Here is a 19,512-nt window from a genome sequence, read left to right on the forward strand (position 1 = left end):
TTGAAGCCCTAATAGTCAGATCTCTGGTTCAGTCTTTAATTTTGAGTCAACTCAATTACTGCAACATAGTATATATTGCAGGAACTAAGAAAAACATCCTAAGAATGCGAATTATTCAGAACATGGCAATTAAACTTATATACAGTAAAACTTTGGATTGCAAGTAACTTGGTTTGCAAGTGTTTTGCAAGACAAGCAAAACATTTTATTAAATTTTAACTTGATATACAAGCAATATCTTGCAATACAAGTACATACAGTATACACACATCACAACTGAACTGATGGTTCTTCTCTTTCTGACACGGCAAGAATGTAGTGACTGTTCTAAACAAGCAAAGTCTTGAAATACAAGTACATACAGTATACACGCGTCACATTATCACAACTGAGCCGATAGTTCTCTCTCCGACGCTGCAGGATTGTAGTGACTGTTTTAAATGAGCGAGGTCTTGCAATACAAGTACGTATAGTATTTTGTATTAAAGTTTTTGGGTTGTAGAACGAATCGTCTGAGTTTCCATTATTTCCTATGGGGCAATTTGCTTTGATATACGAGTGCTTTGGATTACAAGCATGCTTCTGGAATGAATTATGCTTGCAAACCAAGGTTTTACTGTATAATCAAAGGAAGTTGGACTATGTTACTCCACTGTAGCGAGAGCTGCATTGGCTTCCAGTGGAGGTGAGTATTGTATTTAAGCTGAGCTGTTTCTATTATAAAGTTGCTATTGGTCAAGCCCTACAATATTTGACCAATTCATTTGTCTGTTCAACTCAGAAAAATCCAAGAAAAACTCAATCTTTATTTGTTTTCCCTTCAGTTAGTGGATGCAAGTACAAAAATTTCATGAGCGACAACTTTCTTTTCAAGGTGCATTGCATGATAGTGACTTTAAATATCTGTTCCTAAGTTACCTCCTACTGTTATCTTCAATTTAGAAAACAGTTGAATACTCATCTTTTCAAAAAATTTATAGGCAACTAATTCTTTAACTATTTCATCCTGTACATATTACTAATCTTTTGTAAACCGCATTGAAGTACCTGATTATGCGGTCTAGAAATTGATTTATTGTATTGTATTGGGAGCAGATGCAGGTAGAAAGTGGAGAGAAGAGGGGAGCAGACCTAGGATGGAAGTGGACAGAAGGGGCAGACTAGGATGGAAATGAAAGGACAGAGAGAGGAGAAGATGCTGGATGGAAGGGGAAGAGAAAGAGGGCACATGATGGAAGGAAGGGATAAAAGGGCACATACTGGATGGGGGGAAGAGGATAGAGTAAGTGAAATACTGGAGGGGTGAGGGAAAGAGGAGGCAAGCTGTAGGTAGACACAGTGAAAAGGGAAATTGAGGACTGGATAGTAAGAATTTAATCTAAATAGATGCAGAAAATAATTTGAGAAGGGAGAGGAAAGAGAAATGCCAGATGATGGGGGTGGGGTGTGAAGAGGAAAGGAAAGAGTGAAATGCCAGACCATGGGGGTGTGGGAAAGAGAGGAGAGAGATGCCAGACCATTGGTGGAGGGAAGGGAAGAAGATGGATGCCAGACCAAAGGGGGAGGAAGGAGGGAGAGATGGAATGGGGAGGCAGTCAGTTTCTGGAAGGGGCATAGGAGAGAAGATGCCATATAAAAGGGGCAGAGAGAGAGGGCAGACAGTGGATGAAAGGAAGAGAGTGATGAGAAGATGAGGAAAGCAGAAACCAGAAAAGACAAAAGTAGAAAAAAAATTATATTTTTTTGCTTTAGGATAAAGTAGTATTGTAACTGTGTTGATAAATAGAAAATGGAAATAAGGTGATCCTTTTATTGGATTAATTGTAATACATTTTTGACTAATTCAGAGACCAAAACCCCCTTCCTTAGGTTAGGACAATAGCAGTATACTTTACTGACCTGGGAAAAGAGAGTCTTGGCCTTTAAAAGCTCATTGAAAAAATGCATTAGTCCAATAAAATGGTATTATCTTATTTTCCATTTTTCTTTTATTCCCCCCTTTTTTTGGCCCCCTTTTATAAAGCAACATTAGGCTTTTTATCTCCAGCCATGTCGATATTAGCTCCGACACTCATAGGAATTATATGAGTGCTGGAGCTTTTACTGCTATGGCTGGTGATAAAAAAGCCTAATGCAGCTTCATAAAAGGAGAAATTTATGAAGCCATTAGGGTTTTTTTATCGCCGGCCACAGTGCTAAAAGCTCTGATGCTCAAAGAATTCGCATGAGTGTTGGAGCTTTTATTGCCACAGCCTCCAATAAAAAAACCCTAACACAGCTTCATAAAAAGGGGGGAGATGGGGGATATTTAGCCATGCCAATTCTGGGGGCCTTTAATTTCCATATAAACCATGATAAAATAGTTTTAAACTGAAGCTCACCCTTACAAAAGAGCCATATTGGCATAGTTTGTAGGGGATATAGCAGTTTGGGTACCAGAACCATTTTAACAAGAGCTACTTGCCCCAACAGGCCCAGAAGGAGCTCCTGCCATGCTTGGCACAATTTTCCAATGGCTTCAATGGGACGGAGGATGTTAGAAGCCTAAAGTGTGGTTTTATTCATGCTCAGGTATATTCCCAAATATCTAATTAGCTTAATTGAGGGAGGGATGGGCAAAAGGGCATTCCACAGCTCCGCTGGGCCTCTTGAAAGTAACAAAGTTCTGATTTGCTACAATTAACCTGTAAGCCCAATAGGGCCCCAAAGTCCTGTATGACTACCAGCTCTCTCCAAGTGGATAGGGGCTTGATCCAGATAAAGCAGAATACCATCAGCAAATAGACTAATTTTGCACTCCTGACTCCCTACCAGCATCCCCCCCCCCAATAGAATCTGTATGCCTAATTTTAAGAGTTAGAGGCTCTATGGCGAGAAGGAAGAGCAGGAGTGATAATGGACATCCATACATAGTTCCCCTCTGTAGCTCAAAGACTTCTGTAAGACCCCCATTAATCATCAGGCAAGCCCTGGGGTTAGTATATAAAGCTTTCACCCACTCCAGGAAGAAACCCCATAACTCATAACACTCCAGTGCCCAAAATAAGTATTCCCAGGAAATACTGTTGAACGCCTTTTCCATGTCCAACCCTGCTATGGCAGACTGGCCACCACTACCTACATGTTCATGAAGTGCCCCCAGGACTTTCATCAAGTTCCTTGAGGGATATCTTCCAGATACGAAACCCACTTCATTGGGGTGTACAATGCCAGGTAAAAAACAAGGTGGTGGACTAAAGCTGTAGTCAGCAATTTAATATCCTGATCCAGTAGGGAAATAGATTTAAAGGAGCTTACTAACTCAGGATCCATTCCTGGTTTAAGTATCAACACTATATAGGCCAAATTGTACGGAAAAGTACCCTCAGCATTGCACATAACACTCGGTGGTGAGGCTACCAAGTCCTGAAGAATCCTATAGTATTCCAGGCTGAAACCGTCAGGGCCAGGTGCCTTTGCCAAAGTGGGTGATTTAATAATACCCAGCATTTCTGCTGCTGTAATTGGGGCATTCAAAAAAGCAACTTGGTCCTCAGTTAAGTTGGGTAAGCCGAGCCCCTGGAAGAAACTGGCTAGGTCATCCCTATTTAAAGATTTTTTTTCCCCCCAGAGTCTTATAGTAGTGAACAAACTGTTTAGCTATCTGCTGCTCTCGATCATATTTTATCCCTCGGGCATCTCTAATAATGTTTATGCCTTATCTCTTTTTTGATGGGTGAACTAGATTGACCAGGAGTTTCCCAGTCTTACTCCCCCAGCGGTAAAACTTAAAACGTTAGTAGTACAAAGACTGCTCTATTCGCTTGTTAAGCAGCTCTTCTATTTTATGTCTAATGGCCTTATATTCTAGTCTGTCAGTCTCCAACAGGATATGAATATGAGCTTGTCCAAGTGTATGGAATCTCTGAGTCAATTGCAGCAACTCCTGATCCCTCTTTTTGCAGGCAGTATACACAATGATGTGGCTTCTCAGCACCACCTTCGATGCATACCAAAAGGTCATAGGCCCCACCTCAGGTGTATCATTAGTAACCTGATAGTTTACCCACTTCACCCTTAGGAAGACCCGAAAGGCAGATGAGGGCACAGTTTCCAAGATGGAGTTTTCCACATAGGCGCTGCAGTTAGAGAAAGCCCCACTGGAGCATGATCGGAAACTAGCTTCATAGATCTTCGATTTAGTGGCCATGGAGAACAGTCACTTATCAATAAGAATATAATCCAGCCTAGCATACACCTGGTGTGAGTGCGAGTAAAATGTAAAGTCATTATCAAAGGGGTGCAAAGTACGCCATACATCTAACTCTAGGTACTGAGAGAGAAAGCCCACCCCTCTTGCATCATGGTCTCTAGTTTTGGCCCTGGATGGTTTGCAGTCCACATCCGGATCCGAAGGATATTAAAAATCACTCCCCTTGACCTGTTGATACTCTGGGAATCCAGAAAGATGCAAGAGAATAGAGGAGAAAAATTTGTGACAATAGACATTCGGGCATAAAGATTACAGATCATTAGTTTCAACCCCCATAGCTCTCTCAATACTATAACAAACCATTCTTCCCTATCTTGAATTTGTTTGTATAAGTGGAAAGGCAGATTTCTGTTCAGCACTATTGCTCCTTCCCTTTACCTCCCTTTGAATGTAGATGAAAACACCTCCCCCACCCAACTTCATTTAAGCTTAGAATGTTTAATCCAAAATTAAAGTATCATGGGATAGGTGGCAAAGTTCAGTTGTGGATTAGGAATTGGTTATCGGATAGAAAACAGGGGTAGAGTTAAATGGTCATTTTTCTCAATGGAGGAGAGTAAACAGTGGAGTGCCGCAGGGATTTGTATTGGGAGTGGTGCTATTTAACTTATTTATAAATGATCTGGAAATTGGAATGATGAGTGAGGTGATTAAATTTGCAGATGACACTGTTCAAAGTTGTTGAAACGCATGTGGCTTGTGAAAAATTGCAGGCAGACCTATGGAAATTGGAAGACTGGGCGTTCAAGTGGCAGATGAAATTTAATATGGACAAATGCAAAGTGATGCACATTGGGAAGAATAACCTGAATCACAGTTACCATATGCTAGGGTCCACCTTGGGGGTTAGTGCCCAAGAAAAGGATCTGGTTGTCATCGTAGACAATACAATGAAATCTTCCACCCAATGTGCACTGGCGGCCAAAAAAAGCAAACAGGCTACTAGGAATTATTAAAAAAGGAATGGTTAACAAGACTAAAGATATTATAATGCCCCTGTATCGCTCCATGGTGTGACCTCATCTAGAGTATTGCGTTCAATTCTGGTCTTATCTTAAGAAAGATATAACGGCACTAGAAAAGGTTCAAAGAAGAGCGACCAAGATGATATGGGGATGAAACTCTTCTCGAATGAGGAAAGACTAAAAGGGTTAGGGCTCTTCAGCTTGGAAAAGAGACAGCTGAGGGGAGATATGATTGAAGTCTACAAAATCCTGAGTGGAGTAGAATGGATACAAGTGGATCAATTTTTCACTTCGTCAAAAATTACAAAGACTAGGGGACATTCGATGAAGTTACAGGGAAATACTTTTAAAACCAATAAGAGGACATTTTTTCACTCAGAGAATAGTTAAGCTCTGAAATGCATTGCCAGAGGTTGTGGTAAGAGCAGATAGCATAGCTGGTTTTAATTAAGGTTTGGACAATTTTCTGGAGGAAAAGTCCATAATCTGTTATTGAGAAAGACAAGGGGGAAGCCACTGCTCGCTGTGGATTGGTAGTATAGAATGTTGCTACTCCTTGGGTTTTGGCCATGTACTGGGAACCTGGATTGGCCACCTTGAAAACAGGCTACTGGGCTTGATGGACCATTGGTCTGACTCAGTAAGGCTATTCTTATGTTCTTATGTTTTTGCAGCTTTTATGTTCATGCCAATAGCTTGTCTGAGCCCCAAACTATGCTTATCAAGTCAGGGGTCCCTTTCACTTTGTGTATTTAGAAGTGCTAGATGGAGTTCATTACATTACATTAGTGATTTCTATTCCGCCATTACCTTGCGGTTCAAGGCGGATTACATCCAAACTAAAACAAAAATTACATTCAAAATTTGAAGGAATAGAATAAGCGATGAGAAAAAATTTTAAGGTAATAACAATGTCGGGTAAAAATAGTTATCAACGGGAAGTAGAAATTTATAGGAGATAGGAATAGGGTGAATTAAGGGTTTTAGTTCAGAGGGAATAAAGTAAATTTTGCAGATTTTTCTGGGGTGAGGATAGAGCTCCTCCCACGTCTACTCAGGTAGGCTGCATCACCCCCCCCCCCCAGCTCCTTTCTAATCCCCTTCTGCTCTTCCTCCATTGTCCACTATTTCTCTCTACTCCTATAGTCCTCCTGCTGCTGGACCTTGGGGGAAGGACAGGTGGAAGATACCAAATCACATACCCAGTGAAATTGCAGTGGCAAAGGGGTGACAAGCCATATTTTGGAGTGACACTCACTACTCTGTAACTGTCAGAGAGGGTTATCATGCCGCTGTACTGGGCCATGGTGCGCCCTCACCTGGAGTATTGCATCCAGCACTGGTCGCCGTACACGAAGAAGGACACGGTACTACTCAAAAGGGTCCAGAGAAGAGCGACTAAAATGTTTAAGGGGCTGGAGGAGTTGCCATACAGTAAGAGATTGGAGAAACTGGGCCTCTTCTCCCTTGAAAAGAGGAGACTGAGAGGGGACTTGAAACGTTCAAAATACTGAACGGAATAGACTTAGTAGATAAAAACAGACTGTTCACCTTCTCCAAGGTAGGGAGAATGAGAGGGCACTCTCTAAAGTTGAAAGGGGATAGATTCCGTACAAATGTAAGGAAATTCTTCTTCACCTAGAGAACTGAAATGCTCTTCCGGAGTCTGTTATAGGGGAAAACATGAGGAAGGACGCTGTAAATTAGCGCCTCCATGAACCCTTGAGAAAGCCTTTTGGGCCAAACGGGTCCCGTCGGGGCATGCTAGAGACACTGCATTAAAATGATAAGTAAAATTTATTTTCTGTTTACTAGTCTTTATTTTTGGATGAAATGATACAGAAGTATTCTGACAAGTTACATCATATTAGGAGACAATGAGAAGAACTTTATCCCGACTTTTTATGTTGGGTGTATGAACTTTGTTGATTCTGGAAACCTACATTGCTATCCTGCCATTGAATCCAAAGTGAGGATATTGGTTGCTGTGGCTGTTCCCATAGAGGCCTCACCTTTACATCTTCCATACTGGTTTAAGGAACGGGATCCTCTTTGTCAGGAAGCTCAAAAGGTGTGGAACTGGGCGATCCATCACAACACCTTCCTGAAAACAGTCTACATTCAAGGAGAGAAAAATTGTCTGGCGGACAATTGTGTCGTCTAATGCAACCTCACGAATAGACACTCAATTCCTCACCTCTACATCACATTTTTTCTTAGTGGGGAACTCCTCAAATAGATCTCTTTGCGTCTTCCCACAACCACAAACTGCTTCCAGGATATACTTTCCTCATCACCTCGAGGCAGATGCTTTCCTTCTGGAATGGACAAATCTCTTCCTCTATGCGTTCCTTCCATTCCCTCTCATTCTCAAGACTCTTGTCAAGCTCAAGAACGATCATGCCACCACGATTCTAATAGCTCCTCGGCAACACTGGTTCTCCCTTCTACTTCAGCTCAGCAGCAGGGAGTCATACCTTCTACCAGTTTTTCCATCTCTGCTTACACAGAGTCAAGAATCTCTTCTTCATCCCAACCTGCAGTCTCTACACCTGACAGCTTGGTACCTCTCAACATAATTCCTCTTCAGTTTTCGCAACTTGTTTGGGACATTTGAGAGGCTTCCAGAAAGCCTGCCAATAGACCAGGGCTGCCCAAGTCCAGTCCTTGAGATCTACTGACAGACCAGGTTTTCAGGATATCTACAATGAATATGCATATGAGAGATTTGCATACCAAGAAGGCAGTGCAGGCAAATCTCTCTCATGCATATTCATTGTGGATATCCTGAAAACTTGGCCTGCCAGTATATCTCGAGGACTGGACTTGGGCAGCCCTGCACTAGACAATGCTATCACCAAAAATGGACTAGATTTTCTACGTGGTGCAACTCTCATGACAAGGAGCTTTGAGATACCTCCTTGTCTTCAGTCTTGGATTATCTTCTGCACTTATCTACTTCTGGCCTCAAGTCTGCATCCATTCGAGTCCATCTTAGTGCAATTGCTGCTTTCCATCAGCCTATCGAAGAGAAACCCCTTTCTGCTCATCCTGTGGTTTCCAGATTTATGAAAGGACTTTTCAATGTCACCTCCTCTCAAACCGCTTCCAGTGGTTTGGGATCTTACTGTTGTTCTTGCTCAATTGATGAAGCCTCCTTTTGAACCAATGGATACGGTTCATCTGAAATATCTCACTTGGAAAGTGGTGTTTCTCATTGCCCTCACATCTGCTCGAAGAGTCAGTGAGCTGCAAACTTTAGTTGCTGATCCACCTTTCACAGTTTTCCATCATGACAAGGTGGTCCTCGGTACTCATCCTAAATTCTTACCTAAAGTGGTTTCAGAATTTCATCTCAATCAATCCATTGTACTTTCAGTGTTTTTTCCAAGGCCTCATTCTGATCCTGGAGAATCAGCTCTTCATACCCTGGACTGTAAACGTGCTTTGGCCTTCTACTTAGAACACACCGATCTGCTCATCAACTTTTTGTCTCCTTCGATCCGAACAAGCTGGGACATCCGATTTCTAAGTGAACCATCTCCAACTGGATGGCTGCTTGTATATCTTTCTGCTATGCTCAGGCTGGACTGCATCTACAGAGTTGAGTTATAGCCCACAAAGTAAGAGCCATGGCAGCTTCAGTAGCTTTCCTCAAATCCACTCCTATTGAGGAAATTTGCAAAGCTGCCACCTGGTCCTCGGTTCACACTTTCACCTCTCATTATTGTCTGGATGTTTTCTCCAGACGGGATGGCCATTTTGGCCAGAGAGTATTACAAAATTTATTCTCCTAAATTGCCAACACTCCCACTATCCCATTCTGGTTAGCTTGGAGATCACCCACATATGAGAATAGGCTTCCTGCTTGTCCTGGGATAAACACAGTTACTTACCATAACAGGTGTTATCCAGGAACAGTAGGCAGCTATTCTCACAACACACCCACCTCCCCTGGTTGGCTTCTCTGCTAGCTATCTGAACTGAGGAGATGTGCCCTGTGCTGGGCGGGAAGGCACTCGCACATGCGCGGTGCGGCAGATTCGAAACTTCTGATTTTCTTCAAGAAAGTCTGCTTGCGAGGCTGTCTGCATCCGGGCTCTGTGGATGATGTCACCCACATGTGAGAATAGCTGCCTGCTGTCCCTGGATAACACCTGTTACAGTAAGTAACTGCTTTCTAGTTAATGAGGGGGTTAAATTAATTTTTGCTTCTATGCTACTACTACAGAAGAAGCAAAATAAGTTAGCAGTAACTAAGGGCCCCATGTATAAGACGGATCGCTGGGGTCCCCCTGAAGTGCTTTTTAAAAATGTCCTGGTTTGTAGTGCGGGTTGGTTGACTAGCTGCGGCACTGCATTGTACAGGAATATCCAAGCACTCTTCCTCAGTATTAGGCTGATTCGTATAAACCTGCCAAACATCTGGTAATGACAATAATAAGAGACTGACTAATGGTGATAAATACCAGTGAGGAGAAAGTGGCTGACACTGAAAAAAATGCTCAGAAAAGTAAAACTCTGAAGAGGGGGTGAAAACCTCCTCTTAAGGAAAGAGTTTACCGTCCAGTCATTGCATTGATACATGAAAATTCACTTTCTGACCACTGGTAAAAATGTTGAATTGTTTTTGCAAGCTCAACACGAAATGTTCAAAAATCTCTTATGCAAAAATATCTCTCAATGGAAGAATAATGCAATGCACACCTATCTCAAAAATCTTAAAGCTCTCAGGGGTCCCAACGCGGCCCCGTTTCGAGATCTGCTTCAGGAGACCCAAACTCTCATTTTAAACCCTCTGTGCAGTCATGGTGCTTTTCCAAGAGAAAATCTGAAAAATAATAATTTGATATCAGAAACCACACACTGTGGCAGGCTGCTCTAACATGCTACGATGAGGGAAATTATACCATCTTATGGGCAAGGATAAGAGGGAAGGAAGCACTGAATACTCACATACCGTACACTGAATTCGAACATTCCAAACCACGGGGACCACTACCCTCCTCACCCGATTTATACCTTCAGGTGAGGAGGGTAGCGGTCCCCGTGGTTTGGAATGTACGAATTCAGTGTACGGTATGTGAGTATTCAGTGCTTCCTTCCCTCTTATCCTTGCCCATAAGATGGTATAATTTCCCTCATCGTAGCATGTTAGAGCAGCCTGCCACGGTGTGTGGTTTCTGATATCAAATTATTATTTTTCAGATTTTCTCTTGGAAAAGCACCATGACTGCACAGAGGGTTTAAAATGAGAGTTTGGGTCTCCTGAAGCAGATCTCGAAACGGGGCTGCGTTGGGACCCCTGAGAGCTTTAAGATTTTTGAGATAGGTGTGCATTGCATTATTCTTCCATTGAGAGATATTTTTGCATAAGAGATTTTTGAACATTTCGTGTTGAGCTTGCAAAAACAATTCAACATTTTTACCAGTGGTCAGAAAGTGAATTTTCACGTATCAATGCAATGACTGGACGGTAAACTCTTTCCTTAAGAGGAGGTTTTCACCCCCTCTTCAGAGTTTCACTTTTCTGAGCATTTTTTTCAGAGTGTCAGCCACTTTCTCCTCACTGGTATTTATCACCATTAGTCAGTCTCTTATTATTGTCATAGCCATTTTTCTGACTAGTATTGATACATTAGTCCCTGTAATTTCTTAAACATCTGGTGATGGGCAGGAAATATTCGGCGGGTGGGAACGTAGGAAGCTAAGTTTTCCTTATCTGCAATTTTGCATGTGGGGAAGCTGAACGAGCCTCGCCTTTGCAGCTCGCAAGCGATTTTCAGTGGGGATTCTCTTTTGTTCAGGGCAGTGCTTGTCTCTTGAGCACTTTCAAACTGACTGCATTACAGTATTTGTACTGAACCTAGCAAGAGAGGGAGTACGGAGACGAGGCGGAGGCTGGACAGGCTTTTGTTTGATCCTCCCCGTTGCCTGCAAGTCTTGGCTGTGCCCCCTTTCAGAAGCAATCCCCCAGAAAGAGAAAGCGGAGAAGAGACGCTCCTTCCGAGTCGATCAACATGGTGATCAACGTGTACATCGCCACCTCCTCAGGCTCCACTTCGGTAAGGGAAGCATTCTTTGAAACTGTTGCAGAGGAGACTTTCGTATCGGTGTGTGCAAGCTGAGAAGGCTGGCGCTGAGCTGCTGCACAATAGTTAGGGTGTACGCGACGTTGAATTTTTTTTTTTTTTTTTTTGGGGGGGGGGGGTTAGTTGTGCTCTGTTAAGAGTCGTTCATACTCGCTGAACGGATGACGCTAAGGAATCGCGGGGGGTGAAAATGTTAAGTTCTAAACTGCAACAGCTTTTCCTGTATTTGCTCTTGCTACAAGAGATTGTAATGCTTGCTAGTCGGATAAGGTAGTTTGTTAAGGATAAAGGGCTGTTACTGATACATATAAGCTTGTAATGCATTCCTTTGGTTTATACTGCATTAGATGGAATTACAAGTCCGGATCTAGAGGTGGAACGAATCATAGCAATATTTTCAAGGCAGCATTATTAACCTTTTGGGTGTGTCCTAGGCATAAAATTGTTTTGTTCCCTCTGCCCATTGTTAAAAAAAAAATATATATATATATATAACTCACGAATGGGATTCATGTGGTTTTGAGGAGGAAGCAAGTTAAGAGAGGAGGACTGACTCTGTGTATTTCGCCCCCGACTGACGGATAAAAAAAAGTCTGTGCCTAGAGAGCAAAACCAGTGTAAGGGAGTAGATGTGTTCTAGGCAAACCTTCAGCTTTATCCCTCTTCTCCTCCTCTTAACTTTCAGGCTTCCCCAAGATTTTGATAAGTAAACAATCAGGATCACCAGGTAAAGCTTCCTCTAAAAATGTAGATTAAAGTGTATATTGCTAGATTTTGAGTTTGTTTGTGGCTTTTGGGACCTATTGTTTTGTTTTGACTGCAGGTGCTCCCTGCTGCTCTAGGTGACTGCCTAATCAGGCTTAAAGTTGGGCCAGGCCCACTTTGGGAGCCATTGAAGCAGTACATCTGAGAGGACCCTAGGCATGTACTTAATTTGCCTATACTTTTTAATCCTCAGAAGTTTTAGGATAGTGGAGATCTATATGGTTCCCATATGTGGTGCAGTTCAATATACTAAATGCCTCTCCCCCATACATCTCTGGTAGATTTGCTGATTCAGAAAAGTATAAATGCAAGCCTTTGTAACAGAAATCTTTCATATGTGTTCATAGTTCAATAGCCTGTGTGCAACTAGGTTTGTAATCTTGTAGGATAAGCTGTTAGAAATTTTCTCTTGTTCACTTCTGGGCCAGTGCACTTTTTTTTCCATCTGGCTTATAACTGTAGTGTTGTCTTTTAGCTGCTGTTGGCAGTGTAGAAATACTTGTCCACATCTGAGCTCCTATATATTGAGTGTCTACCAGCAATAAATGATCATTTAAACAGCTTAACTATGCTGAAAGTTGCATTGATTATTAATACATAAGGGAGGTAGCAAAGCAACAGAGAAGTTGACATACAGTTTGCTAAAAGACATTCAATAATAAAACTGCTTATGTAGAAAAACTGAAAGTTTGTGTTCTTAAGTAATTTCAATTTCCTTTACTTTCTTAGGTTTCTTTGGGGTTTTTTTGGGGAGAATTGCTACAGCGGCTTTGCAAAAGGGGCCTTGGGTGTGCTTGTGTGCAATTATAGAATACTAGAACATAAGAGTTGCCGCTGCTGGGTCAGACCAGTGGTCCATCGTGTTCAACAGTCCGCTCACTCGGCGGCCCTTAGGTCAAAGACTAGTGCTCTAAATGAGTCCAGCCTCACCTGCGTACGTTCCAGTTTAGCAGGAACTTGTCCAACTTTGTCTTGAATCCCTGAAGGTATGCAGGTTTAACAAAAGTGTCTTTCAATCCTTATAGTAGGATTGAAAGACTTGCTAGATCAGCATACCTTTTTTATATGTTGCATATGCATTATTTTATTCATGTACAGTCAAACCTTGGTTTGCGAGTAATGCAATTTGCGAGTATTTTGCAAGACGAGCAAAACACTTGAGCAAACTTTAAGTCGTAAAACGAGTGTTGACTCGATAACGAGCGTGGCCCACCCCCAAACCCTTACCTCCAGTGGACACCACCACCTTGCCCATGCCGCACCCAGCGCCCTTTTATTGATGACCCCTATGGGTAATTTTGTAGTCATTTTTGCATATATGTGACTTCTTATCAATTTTGCCTGGAATAAAAGCATGCACATTTGATGAGATTGTATGTACCTTACCACTAGGTATGTGCAGGGGTGGAGGTTGGGTGGAGCATGAGCGGCATTCAGAAATGCACGTGTAGATTACAAATTACATAATATGCGCTTGAACTGTTAACACCTGTTCTTGAGTAGATGAGCCGTTTGTTCCTGTTGATGGCAATTTCTTCAAGTAGGTTAATTTTGCACATGCCATGAATGGGAATGAACCTCACTCCTAAGCCAGGGCCTCTGGGCTATCATCTAGGACTCTCAAATTTACTGCTTATGCACAGTGGCCTAGTAAGGGAGTGCGCGGACCGCTCCACCCCTTCCTCTTCCCACTCCTCCCCTCACCCTTCCCTGTACCTCTAGTTGTTCACCGAGCAAGAACTTTTAACATGCTCCTCACGACCATGTCATCTCTCCTGCTGATGTCACTTCCGGGCGCTGTGCATAAGAAGTGATGTCATTGGGAGAGACGATGGGGTCGCAAGGAGCACTTTGAAGTTCTTATTGCTTGTGGTGGTGAACAACTAGAGGTACAGGGGTAGGGAAGGGGGCATGCTTTTAGCAGAGGGGTGGAGATGAGGGGCGCCACTGTCCTGGATGCCTCTCACCCTCACTACGCCACTGCTTATGCACGCTGTATTACTTCCATTGTGCCAAAGGAGCTTTGAAACGAACAAGATTGTTTCTTGGTCCCGAAATCGTCCTGCAAACATTATATAATCTATTTCAGATGTCTGGAGGCAATTTCCTTAGGCAAGAAGGATTCACAGAAGGCCCAAAGAAATTACCTGTTTTATTTTCAGAATACCTTCAGTTATATATCCTTTCACATGGGTCAGTGGTAACCATCACAGGAAAAGGGGGATGGACAAGAGAGGGGAGGGGGTGCGTGAGCAGGATATGTACATGGCAGGGGGTTTGAGCCTGTATTGTCTTAACGACGAAACTTCATTAACATGATTAAATGACTTCTTCCCAAACCATCGAGAAAGTAAATACGAACATTCTACATTTGATTACCTCCAGCACAGGCAGGAACAAAAGACATCCTTTTAGACAGAGACAGAAAACTTATCCATTAAAATGTGTCCTTTCAATCCCCTCTTACGTCATGAAAATGACGTCATAAATGCACAGCATAAGCGTGGAGGGAGAGATATTCTAGATATGTCTCTTGAGGAGGGGTTTTAGGGGCTGTAATATGAGTCAAACAGCGCAGGAACAGTCTAAAAATTACATAAGCAACAAGAGTGCAGATAATAATAAAGATTATAACAATAAGAAGGTCTTTCACCCACCCCTGCATTCAATTAAAATACAGATCCCAAGGATTAGATAAACCAGAATTACGTTTAAGTTCAGCAGAGAGGTCTTCTAATTTTTTAATGGCCATAGTAACCTTACCCGTGGGACCTGCATTGTCAGGAATAAAGGTGCAACAGGATAAAGTATTGGGGAGAATTTTACAGACACCCAACAAAGCGTTGCTGATTATAATAAATGTAATTAATCCAATCAACATTCTTATTGATAGTAATAAGGGACTCAAACCTAGCCTTAACCTGGTCTCGGGCCTTGAATTCATCTGGGACCCCTCTTGGGACCCCTATCTCATAGCTAAAGGGCACTGGCCTATCTACTGGCTGGGTAGTTTAACACGGAGCCGGAGGTCTCCACAGAGCCAGTAAATATCACCTAAAGCAAAATCTAATGCGGCAACAGTGAAGCATACCTATAATTTCCAAAAAAGAATACTAGGCTGTAGTTAAATTTCCAGTATGTCTCGGACAATAGTTTCTGATTAATACATTAACACATTTTAGCTAATCATGATTTAATCAGGACTACTTGAAACCGTCTTCTTGCCCTCAGGGTCTATCTGCATCCCCATGCCAGAGTCAGATTGATACAATTTCCCATAGGCCTTGGCTGGCACCAGCTATGCCAACCAAAATGCTGAACGCCTGCAACAGCTATGCTGACATCTTCCATATTCTTTGAAATGAAAGCAAACTTGTGGTACCCTTAGCCAGCTTGCCTCGCTTATGTCTTGCCAATCTCTAACAGTATATCAGCACGTCCCCTGTCCTCCAAGCTATGAAGATGAACAGTTCCCATTATGAGTTCAAACCTCTGTCTTAGGTTGCATAGGTCGTATCTATATCTTACCCGTCGTTGAGCGAATGAACGGTGCATAAGGGATGCAGGAAACTTTCTCAGGAGGCCCAGGCAAAAAGGCACAAAGATGTCATAAGAGAGTATGTAAGTATGGGATATGGGATAATATTATCTCTGACCCTGGTAATGGTAATGCAATAGGCCATACCAAATTAGAACCAAATTAGCAAGTGTCAGAGAAGATACTGGAAATTCATGTATAACTGCCTTAAAAGCTAGAAGGAACCTTGTGAGAAAAGAAATGTACACGTGTTTCACTCTACAGCAAAGGAGAATCATAACAATACATAGCAAAATTTGTAGAATAGTTAAGATAGGGTGAATTAAAACATTAAATACATGGTTTGCAGTGGGCGAATACTCAAAGAAAAGTTCCCAAGCTTGAGACATGAGCATCTCGGAGCAAATTTTGTGCAATCTGTCCATTTTCAAAAGTGATAGTATGATTCACTTCTTTGGAGGTTTTCTTAAGTTGTTCAATAAAGTTCAGTAGCTTATGAAATGTCTCATTGCCCATACCAAGAGGTAGTAGATGTACAGCATATGAAATAAAGTCTGGAATGTCCGTAGAATAGGTTAAATAGGTGGAATTGTACAGCAAAGCGTTCTTAGGAAGGTGGCTATATCCGATGAACAGGAAACATTGTGTAAAAGTCTTTGCAGTCAGGGTACAGGAAGATGAATTACAGTCTCTTTAAGCTGGTGAGATGCACGCTTGGGATGAAATGTGCACAGGATCTGTGTTCACCCTTGAGATGAAATGATGTCTGTGCATACAGGGAGGGATTTGAAAAGAGTCCCGATATCATTCAGCAGCTGTACTTCAGTGTGATCCAAATAAGAGATAGAAAACGGTAGAGAAACCATGTTGCCTGTACTGAATGGAGAGAGAGAGAGAGACCAGGTTGCCTGTACTGAATGTGGCAACATGTGACAATATTAATACATTTACTTGTTATAGTTATGGCAAAAGAGAGACAATATTCAAGTACTTAAGGTTCTTAATCAGACATTCCAAAAAGATATGTTTTTGTGTGCTGCATATAACTATTATGGTAATTCAGAGAGACCATAATTCTGTACTGAATGTATTTAAAAAATTATGTCAGAAATGTGTACTGAATGGTTCATATCTAGTGAGCACCATAGAATAAACACTGTATAGATATAGAATAAAACCTTTTCTTAAAAATATAACCCCTAACTAAGCTACATTTAGCATATGCAAATTATAAGGAAAAAAGAACATTGCGCATTTGGGCTAGTAAAAAGTGGGAAAAGAGCTAGCTCTAGAAACGGCCAATATTATGTATCCTGGGGTACCCCTCAAACCAAAACAAGTAGAAAAAACACAGACCACATGGCACAGACAAAACACAAAACACATAACTCTAGGCTTCAAACTATTCTTCCATCGGTCAAGTGTTCAGAGCTGAACTTATCTCTGGAAATAAACACATTGTTATAGAAAAACAAAACAGAGATGAACACATGAGTAAAGTATATGGACAAATAATGCATAGCATAACCATCTCATATTTAGAAAAGTGAATGTCTCTTTGGATCGTCTTTATCTCTGCAGTGACAAAGAGGATCCCTGGAAAACACCAGAAATATCCTAGTGCCAAAACTGGGATGGGCATGCATATATCTAAGAAAAAGGGCTGCTAAGAAAAAGAAAAGAAAAACACATTTTAATTTTGCAACATCCTAATTTCAGCTAAAACAATAGGAAGGAATTTTTTTCCATTCACAAATGTGCCAGCTGTGGCTTTCCAGATTTTATCTTTAATAGTCCTGTTCATGCGTTCGACAATACCGGAACTCTGTGGGTGATATGGGAGATGAAATTTCCACTCAGTGTGGAGTGCGATAGCTAAATCTTTGCATACTCTGGCAGTGAAAGCAGGACCATTATCTGAGTTGATGTGTGTGGGACATCCCCACCTAGGGATGATTTTCGCGAAGTAAAATGTTCACCATAGTCTGAGCAGTTTCATTTGTAGTGGGAAAAAACTTCAGGTTATCGGAAGAACATGTCAACAATAACAAGGGCAGCTGGTATACAGGGTTTCCCCTCTTTGCACCAAAGTCCGTCCGAAGGGCGGCTTTGGGCACCGGCCAGATGGGCATTGATTAAACCAGTGACCAGGGTCTCCGTAATTAAAACATCCAGTACTTCTGGATGGATTATTACCACCTTGATCGGAGGCAGGGGCCTGCCCCCTACGAAACCCGTGACCCCCTCTTCCGCGAGGAGCGGACAGGCGCGGTCCCCAGGTAGGTAGCTGGCCCTGATAATGCAGGATTTCCCGAGGCTTAGAGATCTCAAAGCGTAGGAGAGGAGTGGTGGTTAGCGCTACAGCCTAAGGAACCTGAGGTTTGGGGGTTCAAACCCCGCACTGCTCCTTTTTCCAATCTGAAATTATGCACGAGAACTAGTGGGCCATTCTGAAATCATTTGTTTGACCAGAATCTGCAAAGGAGAACGGAGGTTAGAAAGGAAAGTCTGAATAAGTAGGGAATCCATATTTGCATGGGCACTAAGACCTGCCTCTTGGGTCCAGGTTTCATTAAACCTCTTCCACACCTATCAAGCTCTGTCTGCAATCCTGATCGAATCACATTGGATTCCTGTTATTCATCGCATTACCTTTAAAATCCTACTTTTAGTTTTTTAAAACACTGTCTTTGAACGAACCCCAATTCATTAATAACTATTTATTCCCCATAGTATATCACGTTCTTTAAGATCCATTAATCAAAAACTCTTAACAATTCCATCACTGAAAGTTATCGGAACTCGTCATCATGATATCTTCTCTGTAATGGCCCCACAATTATGGAACACCTTACCTCAGCATTTAAGAGAAGAAAATGACCTAAACCATTTTAAAGGCAATCTGAAGAGCTTCCTTTTTAAAGACGCCTTTAATTTATTTATTCCCTATTCCTATTGTTTTCACCATTCATGTCTTCTTTTGTGCTTTATTAATACAATTGTAGTTCTGCCCTTTCTTCCTTATGTATCTGTTAGTTTGTATGTCAATATGTCAAACTCATGTAATTTACTATAAATAAGCTTATGTGTACACCTTGTTTTTTATTTGTAAATCGCTTAGCAAATTAAATTAAGCTATTCAATAAGTTAAAAATAAACTTGAATCTCACAAATTTCCATATTTTTCTTGCTCTATCTGTAAAACTAATTCTGGCCCCTGTATTAATTAAAGTTAATTTATCCTGACCCTCTTTGGTAGTATTAACATTGGGGCGGCCGCAAGTGCCCAAAATCAAAGGTGCCACATACCTCAAGCTGAATTCAGAGTCTGACTTCTTTCCCTTATCCTGCGTCTCCAAAATTGAGTCCACAGGAAAGTGATAGGAGTCCGGCAGGGCTGTGAAGGTTTGAGTGACCTTGGTATTTAGATACAGAAAGTCAGGACATCCCTATGCACTAACACTGTTTTTTTTTCTCCTGGCTGTCAAATCACTTTTTACTCTTTCCAATTCTATCTGCATTGTATCTCGATCCTGTTGCAATGCATTATATAAAGGCATCACTAAGAAAGAAAGATAATGCCTCCAAATTATTCAAAATACTGCCATTAAAATCATTTCAACTTAAAAGCTCAAAAATTTGATCATGTCACACCACTTTTGATTAACTCCCATTGGCTTCCTATAGATCATCGATTTACTTATAAAATAATGTTACTGATACATAAAACCATAGCTTCCGGTCTACCTGATTTCATCAACAGGTTATTAATCCCCCACAACCTCCATCGCACATTACATTCTTCTTATCAAAACCTGTTATCCATTCCCTCTTTAAGACACATTGGCACCATGCATACTAATATCTTTTCTGTGACGGCCCCTACCGTCTGGAACTCAG

The 19,512-nt window shown here is 41.7% G+C and overlaps 1 protein-coding gene across 1 annotated transcript in view; it reads left to right on the top strand.

The window, feature by feature from the left end:
* Positions 1-10,945: 10,945 nt before the first annotated feature.
* SH3BGRL (SH3 domain binding glutamate rich protein like) overlaps positions 10,946-19,512 on the top strand; it is a 70,029-nt gene continuing 61,462 nt past the window's right edge. Inside the window, exon 1 of the mRNA XM_033946464.1 lies at positions 10,946-11,282. Coding sequence (XP_033802355.1) covers positions 11,238-11,282 — 45 coding nt within the window. The 5' untranslated portion in view covers positions 10,946-11,237. The remainder of the gene's footprint in view (positions 11,283-19,512) is intronic.

This window comes from Geotrypetes seraphini, chromosome 5 (assembly GCF_902459505.1).
Source record: "Geotrypetes seraphini chromosome 5, aGeoSer1.1, whole genome shotgun sequence".
Lineage (NCBI taxonomy): Eukaryota > Metazoa > Chordata > Amphibia > Gymnophiona > Dermophiidae > Geotrypetes > Geotrypetes seraphini.